We start from the raw sequence: 19,977 nt of genomic DNA, 5'->3' as shown, positions 1-19,977 counted from the left end.
AGTAACGGACGGGACCGGTATTTTACGAGTATTATCGAATATTGTTATCGGTATGAAGCTTTTTTAGGGTGTGACGGAATACCTATACAAAATACGTACCTACCGAGAAATACGATTTTCGATATGATTACCGGTACTCAAAATACAAAAGTAATCATAGTAAACAACTCATTTTTATCCCTTAAACAGATCGGTGAAGGTAGTTGTTATATCGGAATACCTATACAAAATATCTACCTACTGAGCAATACGATTCTCGATATGATTACCGGTACATAAATACAAAAGTAACAAGTAATCATAGTAATCAAAGTAACGAATACTGTAAATGATTACTTTATACAAAAGTAACGATTTGTAACGAATACTCGAAAGGAACTATAATCAACATCACTACCCAATGCAAAGTACCATGTCTACTCTTTCGTAGATAACGGTGATTATTCATTTTTGGGAACAATTAAATTTGAATATCATACATGGATGTTTATATTTTTGATAATTACCAGACCGTACTGTCATAAAATGAGAATGTCATACAATGAGATACATCTTTTGTTTTAAAATTGATTTACAGATTAGGAATTTAAATAATTGTAAATTACGCAAAAACCATGAGATCTAGGTATAGGACATCCATATACCATTAGAAAGAGGTAAATTTGTTTAGTATAATGATTTATTATTATACATGGTGTTCCATTTAAAATAAGCATCATATGACACATTAAATAATCCAAAAATAAAACTGTAAATGTTGAATATCCTGTAAATAAATGTGTAATAATTAATCATGGAATACATTCAACCAATATCCAGCTATTTAGATGTAAACGTAATTTTTTTTATAATTTCTTAAATAACTTGAGAAGAAGCCTTCTTTTAAAACTTTAATTTTAAGAAAAGTCAACATAACTCAGAACACTCTGTACATAGGTATAGGGAAGCCTTATGAAACTATACCTTATTTTTTGCGGACAATTAAAAAATGCAATAAAATATAGGGTGTTCCAGAAGAAAAATTATAACTTTGATACGCCGTCATTTATTGGGACATCCTGTATATTTCAAAATAATTTTAAAATGTAGCTTTTATCAACTTACAAACTACTAATTTAAATTTTTTTCAAATCTTTTACCATTTCGCTGTAATGTTCCGTCCAGTTAGTGGTGACTCACCCTGTATACAGGGTGATTCATTAAGAATGTCCAATCTTTGAGATGTAGATTCTAGACCTCAAAATATTAAGATTTAACCTAAATCATTTAAATAAAATGTGGCTCGTTACTGAGTTACTTAAAAATTTAATAATTATTTTTACCCAGGGCTTTAAAACTATTTGACATATCCTTGTCATACTTGGCAGAAAATATAGGTACTGTACATCCTACTAAATTATTATAAATAAACTTTTCTGGCTACTACCAGAGGCGTACGACAGGGGAAAGTGAATGGTTGACCCTTCCCAAATTCTACGCCACTGGCGAAATTGCTATTTTAGCACAATATTTCGATTTTCCAATACTTTTATGTAAGTAATATACTTTTCATTCGTAATGTTTTCGTAATGTTTATTAGTTTTCGAGATATTTGAAGTTGAAAATGAAACGGTATAGCTATTTTGATTAATGTATTGTGCTCCTTCACTTTTAACTTTAAATATCTCGAAAACTAATGATTTTATCGGTACGGATGAAGAGTATATTATTTGCATAGAAAGTATTGGAGAATCTAAAAATTGCAATAAAATAGTAATTCCGACAGTGGCGTAGAATGTGGGAAGGGTCAACTATTCACTTTCCTCTGTCGTACGCCTCTGGTACTAGCCAGAAAGTTTTATTTAACATATTTTAGTAGGTTGTACAGTATCTACACTATCTGCTAAGTATGATAAGGATATTCAAATACTTTTAAAATACTGGATACAAATAATTAATATGTATGTAATAGGGATTTAAAAATTTAAAAATTATTTGTACCCAGTACTTTAAAGGTATTTGAAATTGCCGTATCATAATTGCCAAAAGTGTAGGTACTGCACACCTTACTAATTTAGGTTAAATAAACGGTTCTGGCTATTACCAGAGGCGTACAGGGGAAAATGAATGGTTGAACCTTCCCAAATTCTACGCCACTGATGGAATTACCATTTCAGCATAATCTTTAGATTCTCCAATACTTTCTATGCAAATAATATACTCTTCATTCGTATCGATAAAATCATTAGTTTTCGAGATATTTGAAGTTAAAAATGAAGGGGCACAATACATTAATCAAAATAACTGTAAAGTTTCATTTTCAACTTCAAATATCTCGAAAACTAATGACCTTAACGTTACGAATGAAGAGTATATTATTTAAATAGAAAGTATTGGAAAATTGAAATATTGTGCTAAAATAGCAATTGCGCCAGTGGCGTAGAATTTGGGAAGGGTAAACCATGCACTGTCCCTTGTCGTACGCCTCTGGTGGTAGCCAGAAACGTTTGTTTATCAGGGTGTAAATTTAGTAGGGTGTACGGCAACTACACTTTCTGCAAAGTATGACAAGGATAAGTCAAATAGTTTTAAAGTACTGGGTAAAAATGGTTATTAAATTTTTAAATAGAACACCCTGTAACTCAGTAACGAGGCACATTTTATATAAGTGATTTGGGTTAAATCTTAATATTTTGAGGTCTAGAATCTACAACTCAGAGATTGGACATTCTTAATGAATCACCCTGTATATGTATGTATACAGGGTGTAACAAAAATACAGGTCATAAATTAAATCACATATTCTGGGACCAAAAATAGTTCGAATGAACCTAACTTACCTTAGTACATAAAAAAAGTTATAGCTCTTTGGAATTACAAAATGAAAATCGATTTTTTCGAATATATCGAAAACTATTAGAGATTTTTTATTGAAAATAGATATGTGGCATTCTTACTGCAGGAGCATCTTAAAGAAAAATTATAGTGAAATTTGTGCTCCCCATAAATATTTTATGGGGGTTTTGTTCCCTTAAACCCCCCAAACTTTTCTGTACGTTCAAATTAAATTATTATTGTGGTACCATTAGTTAAATTCAATATTTTTAAAACTTTTTTGGCTCTTGGTATTTTTTCGATAAGGCAGTTTTTATCGAGTTGCGGCTTCTTTATTAATATGTTTACATAAAAATGTTATGGGGGTTTTGTTCCTTAAAACCCCCCAAATGTTTGTGTACGCTCCAATTAAACTATTACTGCGATACCATTAGTTAAACAAAATGTTTTTAAAACTTTTTTGCCTCTTTGTATTTTTTCAAGAAGGCAACTTTTATCGAGATATGGCTTCTTTTTTAATACGGTTCAAAATATACCTAAAAATGTAAATCATACATAAATTTTCATATTTTTACCAAGTCGCCATAATCGTACTTAACCATATACAAATATGTGGTGGATTTGACAAATATTTAAAATATCTCGATACAAACTGAATTTTCGAAAAAGTACTAAGAGCCAAAAAAGTTTTAAAAATATTGTGTTTAAGTAATGGTACTACAATAACAATTTATTTGGAACGTACACAAAAGTTTGGGGGGGTTTAAAGGAACTAAACCCCATAAAATTTTTATAGGGTGTCCAAATTTCACTATAATTTTTTCTTAAGATGCTACTGTCATAAAAATGCCATATGTCCATTTTCAATAAAAAATCTTTAATAGTTTTCGATACATTGGAAAAAATCGATTTTCATTTTGTAACTTCAAAGGGTTGTAACTTTTTTTATATGCACATTTGTATTAAGGTAAGTTAGGTTCAATCAAACTATTTTTGGTCCCAGAATATGTGATTAAATTTATGACCTGTATTTTCGTTACACCCTGTATACACAGTGTCTGCGTAACTTGGAACCATATGGGTAACTTTTTTATTATCAATTTTACGAAATAGTTACTTATTAAACTGCTCTGCATAGTTTAAAACCTAAGATGCAATCGTCAGACATCAAATTTTATCAACAGTATACGAGGTATGTCAAAAAATATGAATTTGGCTCAAGAGTAAAGTGCCTTTATATTTCACAATATCGAAAATTGTTATTAAGAAAAGTTGTTTGGAATAAAAAACTAAGATATAATATGCCTTTGAAATCTTCGAATTGAAAAATTTTTTTTTTGAAAATTTTCTACAAATTACGGATACCTAACATCATTTTTATTTATGATAATTCCGTTATTATTAATTTTACGAAAAAAAATTATTTTTAATAAAAATGCCTACATAGTCTAAAAACTAAGATGCAATCATAAGATTTCAAATTTTATTAATTTTATACGAGGTATGTAAAAAATATGAATTTCGCTCCAGAGTAAAGTAACTTTATCGTTCAGAATATTTCAACTAGAAGGATGCAATTGCATATCGAAACGTATATCTTAAGCCCGAACAACTTTTTATAATAACAATTTTCAATACTGTGAAAAATACAGATACTTTACTCTTCAGCAAAATTCATATTTGTTGACATAATATACCGTTCAAAATTGATAAAATTTTATATCTTATAATTGCATCTTGGTTGTTAGACTATGCAGAACTTTTTATAAAGAATAACTTTTTTTCGTAAAATTGAGATTAATAGCTATTTGTATAACAAGGGAGGAAAGTGCTACTTTTCCTCCCGAGAATGAAGTTTACTGCCCGACGCGTAGCGAAGGGCAGTAATCATTCAAGGGAGGAAAAGGCACTTTACTCCCATGTTATACATATGGTTTTTCCACCTTCCTCAAATAACAAGTATTTTTTTCATTTTTACTTAATTTATTTATGTAACTAACCAACAAAGTTTATTAGAACTAAAACTAACAAGTAGGTACAATATAACTGTCAACTGTCAAATATAAGTCAAATTATTAATGTAAACATTGTTAAATCAAAATAACAATTTACTGTTTTTTACCATTCTGCAAAATATAGGGTGTTTTATAAATAAACGTTAAAATGTATAGATACTTACGTAATAGACAATAGATATTGTACAGGGCGTCAATAAGTTATATTTCAGGCAAGAAATACCATGACGTTTTACTTTTCCTCCCTAGGGAGGAAAAGTACAACTTTGCTCCCTACAATCAGGTCCGGAAAAGTATACTTTCGGTAGAGGTAGGTGGAAAAAAAGTTTCCCATATGGTTCCAAGTTACGCACACGCTGTATACAGGGTGTATCATCAAGAATGTACAATCTCTAAGTTGTAGACTCTAGACCTGAAAATATTAGGATTTAACCCAAATCACTTAAATAAAATATGGCTCCTTACTGAGTTACAGGGTGTTTTATTTAAAAATTTAAAAACTGTGTTTACTCAGTACTTTAAAACTATTTGACGTATCCTTATCCTACTTACCAGAAAGTGTGGCTACTATGCACTCAATTAAATTGTGATAAATAAACGTTTCAAGCTACTACCAGAGGCGTTCGCCAGGGGATAGTGAATGGTTGATCCTTCCCAAATTCTACGCCACTGGGGGAATTACTATTTTAGCGCAATTTTTCGATTCTCCAATACTTTCTATGTAAATAGTATACTCTTAATTAGTAACAATAAATCATTAGTTTTCGAGATATTTAAAGTTAAACATGAAACGGCACTGTTATTTGGATTAATGTATTGGGTAGCTTCATTTTTAACTTCAAATATCTCGAAAACTAATGATTTTATCGTTACGAATGAAGAGTATATTATTTACATAAAAATTATTGGAAAATATAAAAAGTTGCACTAAAATAGTTATTTCGTCAGTGGCGTAGAATTTGGGAAGGGTTAACCAGTCAATTTCCCCAGTCGTACGCCTCTGGTAGTAGCCAGAAAGGATAATTTAACATAATTTAGTATGGTGTACAGTACCTAGAGTTTCTAACAAGTATGATAAGGATACTTCAAATAGTTTTAAAGTACTGGGTACAAATAGTTTTTAAATATTACTCATATGAATCATAATATAATAAATTGATAAAAATAACTGTGCCGTTTCATGTATAACTTCAAATATTTCGAAAACTAAAAACTAATGACTTTAGCGTTATCAATGAAGAGTATACTATTTACATAGAATATATTGGAGAATCTAAAAATTGCGCTAAAATAGTAATTCCACCAGTGGCGTAGAATTTGGGAAGGGTCGACCATTCACTATCCCTTGTACGCTTCTGGTAGTAGCTAGAAATGTTTATTTATCACAATTTAATAGGGTATATAGTAATCACACTTTCTGTCAAGTATGATAAGGATGCGTCAAATAGTTTTAAAGTACTGGGTAAAAATAGTTTTTAAATTTTTAAATAAAACATCCTGTAACTCAGTAAGGAGGAACATTTTATTCAAGTGATTTGGATTAAATCTTAATATTTTGAGGTCTAGAATCTACAACTCAGAGACTGGACATTCTGAATGATACACCCTTTATACAGTATGTCTGCGTAACTTGGAACCATATGGGAAACTTTTTTATTATCAATTATACGAAAAAAAGTTATTCTTTATAAAGTGCTCTGCATGGTCTAAAACTTAAGATTCAATAATCAGATATCGAATTTTATCAACAGTGTACGAGATATTTAAAAAAATATGAATTTCGCTCAAGAGTAAAGAACCTTTATTTTTCACAATATTGAAAATTGTTATTATAAACAGTTATTCGGAATTTAAAACTATGTTTCAATATGCAATTACATCCTTCTTGTTGAAAAATAAAGGTTCTTTACTCTTGAGCGAAATTCATATTTTTTGACATACCTCGTATAAAATGATAAAATTTGATATATTATAATTGCATCTTAGTTGTTAGACTATGCAGACCTTTTTATAAATAATAACTTCTTTTTCGTAAAATTTATAATAACGGAGTTATCGTAATAAAAATGATGTTGGATATCCGAAATTATAACAAAATTTTTAATTCCAAACAACTTTTCTTAATAACAATTTTCGATATTGTGAAATATAAAGGTACTTTCGTCTTGAGTGAAATTCATATTTTTTGACATACCTCGTATACTGTTGATAAAATTTGATATCTGATGATTGAATCTTAGGTTTTAGACTATGTAGAGCATTTTATGAAGAATAACTGTTTTTCGTAAAATTGATAATAAAAAAGTTTCCCATATGGTTCCAAGTTACGCAGACACACTGTATAAATAAAAAGCTTTGAAGTAAATAATAAAAATGTAATAAAATAAAAATGTCAGAAATGAATGTCGCTGAAATTAACAAATGGCCTATATTGATAATGGGATGCAAATAGAGCATGAGACAGGTTGAAAAAAGATGTAAAACATTTTGGATACCCGTATTATGAAACAAAACTTACCTCATAAGTGTACGTGTATAATGAATTCTAACTCTATCTTTACTAAACTCGATTCTTCCTTTTAAGTTCCTACAGTTCTCTCTGGAACATTTACATGGAAAATGATCTGCATCTACTTGACATTCGATTCCCGACTGACTACAGGAACAAGTATCAGGATCACAATTTTCTTTACATCCACATCCACATAACATTCTAGATGTTCGAATATTCCTACACTCATCACTTTCTGTCATATCTATCCTTGTCACGCCAGCAGCTCGTAGCAAAGCTCTTCGCTGAGATAAATGGAGTCGTTGTAATACATCTGAATTGTCTTTGTCTGATCCTTCGTATGGCGCATCCTTAACGTTCGTTTTTTCGTTACATATTTTCTTTCCACGTGTACCATTACGTTTATGAGATCGATGTTTTTGCACGACCTCTCTACGGTTTCTTTTTTCTAAGGCATGTTCCGCTACGGAGAACGTCTTTTTATCAGAATGGTGAGCTTCCATGCCTAAGGTGCAACCACCCTGTGTGGGAATGCAAGTAAAACCTTGCGCTCTGGGAAATTGGAAGATGGTAACACTGTCAAAAGTAATGCCTTTTTTTCTTTTTTTAGCTTGTGGTTCTTTGTTTTCTTCCACACTATTCTTTCGCTTTAAAATGCTTTTTGTCTGTTTACGTTTATATTGTATTTTGCTATTGTTATCATCACTAGTAGCCACTGACCTATCAAATCCTTTGAATTGTGTACCTGCTAGTATATTAACCAGAAAATAAGAACTTCTGTCCCTTTCTATATTCGCAACTATTTCTTGCGGTTGTTCTTTATCTAACTCTAAACCTAATGCAGAAATAAGGCCGTCTGATCTGTTGTGGAGTTCTTCAATTAAAATTTCGGTAGGCAATGAACTCTTCATTGTAGAACCTTCATTATTAACGTTATCTGCAATTGTTATTTCATCACCTAATATTACTTTGATATTTGGTTTCACCTGTATGACGTTTGTACTTGGAGATATTTCCTTTAATCCTTCAGTATTGTTTTGGTGACAAATAGAACCCTTTAAATCCATTGGGACTTCAATTACCGTTTCTGTTTCTGGCACATTCACTGCAGAATTTGCATTATTAATGTTATGTTTAATTGTTATTTTGTTCGACGCTCGCTGTTCGACGTTTGCAATTGAAGGTAGTTCCTTTAACCCTTCAGTACTATTTTGGTGGCAACTAGAACTATTTGAACCTATTTGGACTTCAGTCAACGTTTCAGTGAGCAGAGTGCTTTCCGCTACAGAATCTTCATTATTAATGTTACCTGCAATTGTAATTTCATCAATAAATTTTATTTCTTTGATATTTGATTTCAGCTGTTCGACGTTTACAATTGAAAGTAGTTCCTTTAACTCACCAGTACTATTTTGGTGGCAACTAGAACTATTTGAACCTATTTGGACTTCAGTCAACGTTTCAGTACGCAGAGTGCTTTCCGCGACAGAATCTTCATTATTAATGTTACCTGCAATTGTAATTTCATCACTAAATTTTATTTCTTTGATATGTGATTTCAGGTGTACGACGTTTTTAATTGAATGTAATTCCTTTAACTCTCCAGTACTATTTTGATGGAAACTAGAACTATTTGAAACCATTTGTACTTCAGTCAACGTTTCAGTAGGCAGAGTACTTTCCACTGCAAAATCTTCATTATTATCTTTACCTACAATTGTAATTTTATCACTAAATTTTATTCCTTTGATATTTGATTTCAGCTGTTCGACGTTTGCAATTGAAGGTGGTTCTTTTAACCCTCCAGTACTATTTTGGTGGCAACTAGAACTATTTGAATCTATTTGGACTTCAGTCAACGTTTCAGTAAGCAGTGTGCTTTCCGCTAAAGAATCTTCCTTATTAATGTTACCTGCGATTGTAATTTCATCAATAAATTTTATTTCTTTGATATTTGATTTCAGCTTTTCGGCGTTTACAATTGAAAGTAGTTCCTTTAACTCTCCAGTACTATTTTGATGGAAACTAGAACTATTTGAAACCATTTGGACTTCAGTCAACGTTTCAGTAAGCGGAGTGCTTTCCACTACAAAATCTTCATTATTATCTTTACCTACAATTGTAATTTCATCACTAAATTTTATTTCTGTGACATTCGATTTCAGCTGCTCGACGTTTGCAATTGAAGGTAGTTCTTTTAACCCTCCAGTACTATTTTGGTGGCGACTAGAATTATTTGAATCTATTTGGACTTCAGTCAACGTTCCAGTATACAGAGTACTGTTCACGGCAGTATATTCATTATTATTGTTACTTGCAATTGTAATTTCATCACTAAATTTTATTTCTTTGGTAGTTGATTTCATCTGTTCATCGTTTATACTTCGAGGTAGTTGCTTTAACTCTTCAGTACTATTTTGGTGGTAACAATAATTATTTGAATCTATTTGGAAGGAACTATAATTGTCTGAATCGGTTATGTTTTGGTTGGAAACAGGTGGTTGGTCAAAGATGGTTTGCATTCGGTTAATCGTAGAGATTTTAGATTGCATTGGTAACATCATTGGTAAATCTACAACGAAGAAGCATAATTAATTGATTTTGGCACAATATGTAGATCTAAAAATTAAAAATGCTTGTCGACTTAGGTAAGTTTGGTTTTTCTTAACAAAATCTTTTAAATACAGTGAGGACGTTTGAGTTGGAATAAATTCATTTTCTCGAGAATGGGCGATTCTGGAGATAAATCCTGAAACAATTCGATTTTTATATTTAAATTATAATTTTTATAAATGGACGTCATATATGCCAAAAAATAAAAATTTAAAAATATAATCGACCTGTTTCGGGATTTATCTCCAGTGTGACCAATTTTCTAGAAAATGAATTTATTCCATCTCAAACGTCCTCACTGTATGTTATACTCAAACCCCGAAGTTCCGGTACTCTTAGGTTTGACTAGCCAATCCTCAGGTCTGACTAACGGTCTTAGTCAAACCCCGAAATAAATTACATTTTCGGCTTTTGGCTGAAGTGTTTTTAGTCAAACCTAGGAGTGCCTAACTTTTCAGTCAAACGTCGAAAGAAAAATAATCTGTTTCGGGCTTTGCCTAAGCGATCCTAGAAGTGACTGACAGATTTAGTCAAACGTCGGTCTGTACTGTACTGTACACTGTCAGATTCATAAAAAGGTTCTTCAGACAAAGAAATAGTTAGAAAACGTCTGGTGAGAAGCAAAATGATAGTGTTGATACTATTAAGTGGCAACTCTTAAGTGCTGGTATTTTTTATTTACTATTCATTTAGTGCGGCAGATTCGTGCAAATATTATAAGAATTGTATATTTAATGATAGAAGCATAAAGCAAAGTAAGATCAATGCACGTACATGGTGTAGTGCACTGTATAGTAAAGCAATAATTAATTTAGTCTGCAAGTTAATGGTTAATCGTGCATTTAATGATAGAAGCATATATTTTCGACCACATATACTACACATATAAAGGTTCAAATTTAGATATGAGGCGATCTCAGATTTTGCCTTTTACAAAAATGGCGGGTCTTCAAAATGGCGGCTATGAAGATGTGTCTAATATCGCGATAACTTTCGAACGAAAAGTCTGATTTCAACCAAATTTGGTATATAGGTTCCTTTTTTGATTTATAAGATTGATTTCGTAAACCGGAAGTTGTGTTTTTTCTGTTTTTTTTTTAGATAAAAATATGTTTAGTTTTTTATATTTTTGCACCCTGTATATCATATTTTTTCAAAAAGGTAATACCGCCATCGAAAAGAGCCTGACAGTTTGAAGAGGAAAACACAAAGCAAATGAGGAAAAGATGTTCAGAAGCGTTTTGAACCTAAACGTCCACTTCCCAAAAACTGGGAGGAGTTTCTCAGAGTTGACGATAATAAGACTGCATTTTTGCCTTTTTAGCTAAATATGTCGCAGATATTTCCATAGACAACCAGGTACTTACTACAATCGGTAGTGACGTTCTAACCGTAAATTGTCAAGGTGTCTTGAGACTAGCTCCTTACACACACGAAGAAGCCGGCACTAAAATTATACTGCATCTACTTAAGTGATGCTGTGCAGCAAGGATATTGTTACAAAACTGACTTTACGCGGTTGACTTTACTATTTGATTATTTATGTTTTTAGGCACTAAGTTTAATTTTAGTTGACTTTATTTATTTTTAATAACTTACTTCTAAACAAATTAAAGACACTGAATTTATATCTTTTATTTTACAAACTACGATATCTAATTTATTTATTACACCAAATCTAATAATGTACTTACATAATTACAATTACAAAAATATATCGCGCCAGACACATATCAAAATACACCGACGTATTCAAATTCACAACTGACTTACTAATTCCAAAAACCCCTATTTATACATTATTACAATGTTCCAGAATAAGAAAGATTATTACGGAAGAATTCATCCTATTCTAGAATAACAATCGAAGGGTTTTATTTACATAAATATCAAATAAGCATGTTCTAGAAAGAAATATCGAGGTTAATATACCTGTTAAAAAGGTGCCCCATAAATCAAATTCGGTAAACAAGACCCTTCTTGTTAAATTATAATAAATAGGCAAGGAGCTGAAAATAGTCGGGTGACAAAATCACGTCACATTGCCCCCTCCTTAAAAGAAGGTTCCTCCTGGAACCTTGGCGGGACTCGAACTGGATGCTGGTATCTGTAACTGGATCCTCTTTTACAACTGCCAGTTGTATAAAAGTGGCAGGGGACGGTCTTCGCTCCGCACCAGTAACTATGCGGATTGCAACAGACTAACATCTGGACCTCGGTGTCTTGGAAAATTTCTTCTACCATATTTCGGATAACTCTCCAGTCTAATTGGCGGCATTCTAACTTTGGCATGGCTAACTTTTGCACGTCGGACTCTAACACGTGCTCTGTCAATTGAATTAATGCATCCCATACATCTTGGTAGGTAGGTTGGTCATGGACAGTGTCTTTTGTTACCAGATAGAATAGGTAACGTGATGCATCTTGGAGTTTCAATGCTTTACCAGGAGCTGGCAGTTGGCATTGAAGTTCTGCAACTCGACCAAACTTCCTTCGAAAGGCGGATACCAACCCTCGTGCGTCTCTGATACTGGCCGGGATGGTGTGGACCAGTGAATAGTCATCGGGAAGTTCGAGTAGATCTTGCTTTTCTTCAGTGGTAACACCATGTCTCGCTTTACCGGTACCTCCATAGGCCCCCATGAACTCCTCAAACGCGAGGTCAGGTGTTTCTCGAACTTGGTTTACTTCCACTTCTTCATCTACGTCGTGGTCTCCCTCGTACGGCGCCAACCGGTTATGGTGGACTATTATCGGCTTTCCCCTAGGAATCTTGCTTATTCGGTAGATAACGTCAATAATTTTCTTGATAATGAGGTACGGGCCTTCCCAGAACTGCTGCAACTTGGGAGAACCACCTGTTCGCTTCTTTGGATTATAAAGCCAGACTTTCTCGTTCTCCTTGAAACATCCCTTCTCGGCTTGGGTATGGTATCGTTTCTTCATTCGGTCGCTAGCGATCTGAAGATGGGAACGGACCAACTCATGTATACCGTCCATCCTTCTTCGCAATTCATTCACATAATCCTCACCAGCCACATCTTCTCCAGGTCGAATCCAAACTCTAAATCACAGGGTAGACGCATCTCGCGTCCAAATAGGACTTTTGCTGGTGTTTATCCCGTTGATTCATTAACAGCAGATCTATAGGCCATTGCGAAGAACGGAAGGTACTGGTCCCAGTCTCGCTGGTGATTGGACACCATCTTTGTCAAATACTTGCCGACTGTCTTATTTATACGCTCCACCATTCCATCCGATTGCGGGTGATAGGCCGTGGTTCTTGTCTTCTTCATGCCTAGTTTATCACAGATTCCCTGAAATAGATCGCTCTCAAAGTTCCTTCCTTGATCACTATGGATCTCCAGGGGCACTCCAAATCGGCTGATACAGTCTTTGATTAGCACATCTGCAATAGTGGCGGCCTTCTGGTCCGGAATTGCGTAGATCTCAACCCATTTCGTGAAGTAATCTATTACGACCAACATGTATTTGCATCCATTTTCACTTTCTGGAAATGGCCCGGCAATATCCAAAACTATTCTTTCAAACGGACTTCCAACATTGTATTGTCCCATAGGAGCCTTTCTTTTCCGATAGGGTCCGTTACTTGTAGCACAGGTAGTACATTTCTTACACCAGTCCTTCACATCGTCGGAACTATTCATCCAATAAAATCGTTCCCGTATTTTCTGAAGGGTTTTCTTTACACCAAAATGCCCTCCTGATGGACTGTCGTGTAACTGACGAAGTACTTCGGCTACTCTGTTAAACAACTTCAGCTACTCGTTTAAGCAAGCTGTTTTCCAAGATAAATGAGTCCCACTGGCCCCAATACGCAGAGCCTATTTTACTTTAAATCAGGCCCGAGGCACTACTTAATTTTCGGGCCCCTAACAAAAATTTATATAAATAATAATAATAATAACTTTTTTAAATGTATTAATTATTTAATAGAAATATAGTTGCACCAAAAATTTAAATTTTTAAGATTGCAATTTTAATTAATAAAATTTTTAATATTCAATATTGCAATAAATAAAATTTATATTTCAATAATTAAACATTGTTTGAAGTGCAAAAACTACCGCGGAGTTTCTCTCGTGAGCATATAAAGTCCTCACGTAAGTATATTATAAACCAGCTGCTCCAACCACTAGCAGAAAATATTATTGGAGAGTTTCAGACGGGCTTCAGATGGGGAAGATCGACAATGGACCAAATATTTACAGTCAAGCAGGTCTTTAGCAAATCATGGAAACACGACATTGATGTTCACAACGTGTTTGTAGACGTCAAACAGGCATACGACTTAGTCAAAAGGAAGAGACTATACTTTGGCTGAATTCGCAATACCACACAAGCTAATTAGGCTCATTAAAGACACAATGGATGAAACTCAGGCATGTGTATGAGCACAAAACCACCTGACCGACTTTTTCAAAATCTCGCAGCGATTGAAGCAAGGAGATGGCAAGCTGGCCCCAAGATTGTTTAACCTGGCACTGGAGTATGCAGTTAGGCAAATGCAGACTGGACGAGGAAACCTACTGACCAACAGAACCGTTTAACTCTCCGCTTATGCCGATGATATTAATATTATGAGTAGAACATCAACAGGAGCACAGGAAACATACGCAGAGTTAAAAACGCAAAAGAAAATGCTAGGTTTGGAAATTAACACAGAAAAAAAACAGAAATAATGATACAGACGAAAAGAAATATAGTCCCACAAAACATTATACATGAAGATGACATTGAAACGGTTGGAAAGTTTACATACTAGGGAGTAGAAATATATGCCGATGGATTAGAAGGTAGAGAAATACGGAGGAGAATAACACAGGCAAACAGAGCTTATTTTGCCCTCTCCCATATATTTCGGTTTAAAAGTGTCCACCGAAATACAAGGATGAGAATCTATAAAACCTTAATTCGACCAATAGCATGCTATGGCAGTAAAGCATGCATCTTGAAAGAAACATCCAAAAACAAACTCAACACATTCGAAGGTAAAGTACTGAGTAGAAAACTAGGACCTGTGAATTCGATACAACAACCAGCTTTATCAACTTTATAAGGAAACACCCCTGTCAAACTTCATCAGAATACAAAGATTGCAATGGGCCGGACATGTGATAAGAATGGGAGAGGTTAGGCTACCAAAAAGGAGCACTGAATGCTTGGACCCAGGGAAAGAGACCGGTTGGAAATCAAAGAAAGCGCTGGGAAGACACAGTAAGCAGCGATGCACAAACATTTTTAGGAGTCCATGTATGGAGAGGAGCAGCGACAGATAAACAAGGCTGTAGGCAAAAAATAATGGAGGCCAAAGCTCAATTTGGGCTGCAGTGCGTAGAAGAAGAACAGGATGGGAGGACGACCTTTTATTTTTGCACACTGTTGTGGGTTGTAAAATATATGATAATATTGCATCTTTTTGTTCCTGCCGTTCCTGTTCTCTTGATTTTTGTTTTTTTTTGTTTTTCACTGCCACTTAAATGTTTGTAACTCATGATAATAACGAAACGATTACTCAATTAAGAAAAATAAGTGTTCAAAGAAATTTAATAAAACGACTAGGTACTGATTAATGAATAGATTAGTTGAGCTAACTTAAAAAGAACAGGACTGAAAACTAATACAAGCAATCAATACTTTATCTTTGTAGTAAAGTGAATTTTAAATAAATATTATGACAAATACGTGACTATACCTCTTGTAAATCGTACCTCTTGTTAATCATTCGGAGGGGTGTTTAAATTTTGCTTATTTTTAAAATACCGACAAGGCAATCTACCTACTCCACTACTCTTATTGCAGTTTTATGATAAGAGTGGTTTATGGTTTATGAATATAACTCTAACCAAATTTGTTATCATTTCCTGTTCGTAAAATTAAATAATTTTGAAAATTTAATTTGTTTTTTCAATAAAAATATTCTTTTGGTGATCTATTCGGGCCCCATTAAAATGCGGGCCCGAGGCAGAAGCCTCATGGGCCTAGTGGTAAAATAGGCCCTGCCAATACGTCTTAACTACTGAGCCTAGGCTTGATATTTCTTGCCAAGATGGTCGACGATTTTCTTCTTTCAATTTTCGAATCTTCTGTAAAACTGGATCATTCTCTTGTTCTTCCTTGATCTTGGTAGGCGTCCACTCGCCGTTGACTAATGTTGTTCTTAGTACTGCTGCTTCCTTTGACTCTGTTTTGTTGCAATGGGAACACTCTGTTGGGCACGGCCCTCTAGATAGAGAATCAGCGTTCCTGTGGCTAACTCCGGCCCGATGATTTCTTGGGGTTTAACATTAACTGGGCAGCTGTAAGTCGATTAAAAACGTCTTCTAAATTCTTCAGGTGGTCTTCAAACGTCTCCCCCAAGACGATTATGTCGTCTAAATACACCAGGCACGTTTTCCAAGATAACCCTCTCAACACATTTTCCATAAGCCTCTCAAATGTCACAGGAGCATTACAGTGTCCAAACGGCACAACGTTGAATTCCCATAATCCAGATCCTGTAGTGAAGGCCGCCTTCTCCTTGTCCACTGGATCCATTTCTACCTGCCAATATCCAGACTTCAAGTCCAACGTGGAAAACAATTTACTTCCAGCCAATGTGTCCAACGTGTCGTCGATCCGAGGCAGAGGATAACTATCTTTCTTGGTAACATTGTTCAACAAACGGTAGTCCACACAGAACCTCGTAGTTCCATCTTTCTTCTTGACCAGGACCACCGGAGAGACCCATGGGCTCGTAGAAGGTTCTATCACCCCGTCTTTCTTCATTTCTTGAACAATCCTTTCAGCTTCCTCTCTCTTCGACTGTGGTAATCGTCGAGCTGTTTGACGAATTGGCCTAGCGGTACCAGTGTCCATTTTATGTTTGACAACTGTCGTTTTTTCCTGTCTTTCCTCCTTTCGGTACGAATGTCACGATATTGCCGAAGAAATTCCCTTAATTTCCTTTTCTCCACTTGGTTTAGAGACTGGCCCGCAACTGCAACCATTTGGTCGAACTTGTCGTTGGAATTATCTGATGTTGTCGTCTGACGGATTATGGACGTCACGGGTACACAAGTTCCTACTTTTGTCTCCCTCTTGATGGTCACCGGGTAGTCATTGACATTAACCCATTAACGCCCAAGTTTTTGTTTATTTAAAAATCTTTACTTTTAGGGTTAATTTAATGAAAATGTTAATAATTTAATCCAAAAAAACAAGTTTTTCGGTTTCCTGTCTTTTGTTTTAAAAATTATATGGTGTTACCATATGGTAAAGCTGGGCGCTTAAGGAATTTTTAGGATCGTTGAAACCAAAATTTTTAATTTTTTTTAATATTTATTTGAGAATATTTTCATCGTCTGGTGTGGTATCCTGTAAAACAATTAACACACAAACCAACGTTGCATTTTTTACACATTGTTCGTTCAGATGTTGTACATCTGTCTCCAGCACATCGCCGTCTACTGCTTGATGTAACAAATGGTCGAAGCGATCAAAACGAAGATCTGGCAAGTTCTGTCTATGTAGACTAGGTCTTCCTGTATATAAGGGACGACTTCCAATCTTGCGAGAAGATCTTGGGTCAATTCTCTCTTAAACGATAGCAAGGATATATTTTTTTATATAAATGCCATGAATTATGGACTGCAACATCCAACAACCATGTTACAATGCCAGTACCATTTTTACTGCAAATTTCTACTCGGTAGGTTGAAACACCTTGATCCATCCAGTCCAGTGATACACAACATGCGGCCCGCGGGCCGCATGCGGCCCTCTTGCATTTTTTATGTGGCCCGAAGGCTAACTTAAGGGCTCTGTAAACGATCAAATTATTTTTAACTTAGTAAGATAGTTGGTGGTGGAGCATTTATTTGCGACATACCAGGAAAACTTGGCGAACTTAATCGTCGTTTACAAATTAAAAGGTAAACATAAAATTATTTCGCAGTTAAAGAATAAAGTATTTGCTTTCGAGGACAAGCTAAAGATGTAGGTACATCGAGGAAATTAATATAAAAAATCTGTATAACTTTTCGACATTGGTAAAAGATCAACAAGATGGAATTGATGTATCCCCAGAAAACTTTGCTACTATTTCTAATTACGTACTTAGTTTTATTGAGCGATGAATTTCAGGAAAGATTTAATGATTTGATTTAGCCGCTACTACTACTACACAATTTGCGGCATTGGGATTTAATAGCGCAAAGTTGTCAGATGTAGGTACTAATTGATTTTAAAGATGATACAAATCTGGAGGCAATTACTAGGAATAACTATAAATTGCTCTTCACGTTGTTTGCTTGATCATGCCTGTGTGAATCTTCATATTCAAAAATAAAATATGCAAAAAATGTTTAAAGTGCTGAATACAGCATTGAATAACCTTTCAAATGAGCTAGCAGACGAACTTTATTCTTGATTAAAAAATTTATCGATTACGTCATCACACTCAGATGGATGACGTCACTAGAATAATATGTATTATGTCAAAAAATTATAATTTAAAAATAAAAAATTGACCTGTTTCAAGATTTTTCCTTATAGTCGCCAATTTACAAAATAACGAATTTATTCCTTTCATTTGTATCATACTGTATATTACTTCACCTAGATCGCGGCCCGCAAGCTGTGGCAATAGCTACTATGTGGCCCAGAGAAAAAAAAGGTTGAGTATCGCTGATCCAGTCGGTACCCACCATATTTTGTTGTATTCAGCAATATAGTGAGGCCGACTTACTTGAATGTGGCCTTTTTCTTCATGAGAAAATATTTTTACCGTGCCCAATGCTGAACCACCACAACTCGCAGATGCTATTGTAACAACAGAGTTATCTTTCCATCGCACCAGTAACACTATCGCTTCTGCTAACAAAAATCCACGACTGAAAAAAAATAAGATTATGACTCTGTAAGCGCCCACCGCAACCATATGGTAACGGCGTACTTTGACTATTCCTACCGAATTCGCTACATTTAATTGTTAATAAAATACAACAATTTATAATAAGTTGGGGTATAATAAACTTAGTTTTTTTTTTAATATGCAAATATAGTTACTAGAAGACTATCAAAAATTGCTTATGCAAAACGGACGTCCATCTTTTTCTATAAATTTAAACCACACTGTCATATGATTATCTCTCGACGGTTAAAAAAGGCTAAAATACGAATCCGTTACGTTTTATGGGTACCTGAAGTATTCCTAGAAACGATAGTTCTCAAAATATGTGGCTGACTAATTCCATGGGCATACCAAAGAATTTTTAAAAATCATGTGTTTTACGTTACCATATGGTAACGCTGGGCGCTAATGGGTAAATCAATCTCACGGGAATTTCTTTAGCAGAAGTAACCAATTCCTTTCCAATTATGATTCCTCGGCTAACCTCCTCGTCGTGGTTCCATGGCTCCATCATAACAGGTGTTCCTTCTTCTACAATTCCCGTTAGCCGCGCTACGATGTTCGTTTCACTCCTCGCAGGCACAACTGTGTCTTCTTTAATGGCTGCTAGCACAGTGGTGTCATCATGTGGATGAAGAAATACCTCCTCGTTGCCAACTTTGATTACCCTGCTCTTAAAATCCAATTGAAATCCATGCAAATTAATTACGTCCATTCCTAATATAACATCTTCGATTCTGCAAGTATGACAGTATGGACGAACTTTTCTGCTCCAATCCCTAATTGTATCTGGATTTCTCCGTGGATGTTGGCATTTTCACCTGTGGCAGTTCGCAGTCGCAACCTCGTTGGTAACAGCTTCTTACGACTGTTTATAACTGACGGCCGTATAATGGTCCTGGTCGCTCCGGTATCCACCAACAATGTATACTTTTTACCATTTATTTCTCCATCTACATATACACTATCTTTCACTATCACGACATTTCAAAGAAGTTATTAGTATTACATGGTCTTTTAGAGAAGTTCTGAGTCGAGGCTGCCCCCCTAGGATCTGTCCGTTCTCTTATTTCCTGCTGGCGAGTTTCTTGATTTGCGTTCTTACTTAA

General features: G+C 34.6%; 1 protein-coding gene across 6 annotated transcripts in view; it reads right to left on the bottom strand.

The window, feature by feature from the left end:
• Positions 1-19,977, bottom strand: part of LOC114346223 (uncharacterized) — a 122,705-nt gene that overhangs the window by 27,506 nt on the left and 75,222 nt on the right. For all 6 annotated transcript variants that reach the window (XR_007695726.1, XM_028296996.2, XM_028296997.2 and 3 more), the window contains one exon: positions 7,348-9,913. Coding sequence is in view for 5 of the 6 variants with exons in the window: in XM_028296996.2 (XP_028152797.1) it covers positions 7,348-9,913 (2,566 nt within the window). In the remaining variant the exon portion in view is untranslated. The remainder of the gene's footprint in view (positions 1-7,347; positions 9,914-19,977) is intronic.

The sequence above is a fragment of the Diabrotica virgifera genome, chromosome 10, assembly GCF_917563875.1.
Source record: "Diabrotica virgifera virgifera chromosome 10, PGI_DIABVI_V3a".
Classification (NCBI taxonomy): Eukaryota; Metazoa; Arthropoda; class Insecta; order Coleoptera; family Chrysomelidae; genus Diabrotica; species Diabrotica virgifera.
This window is presented reverse-complemented; position numbering and strand designations above follow the sequence as displayed.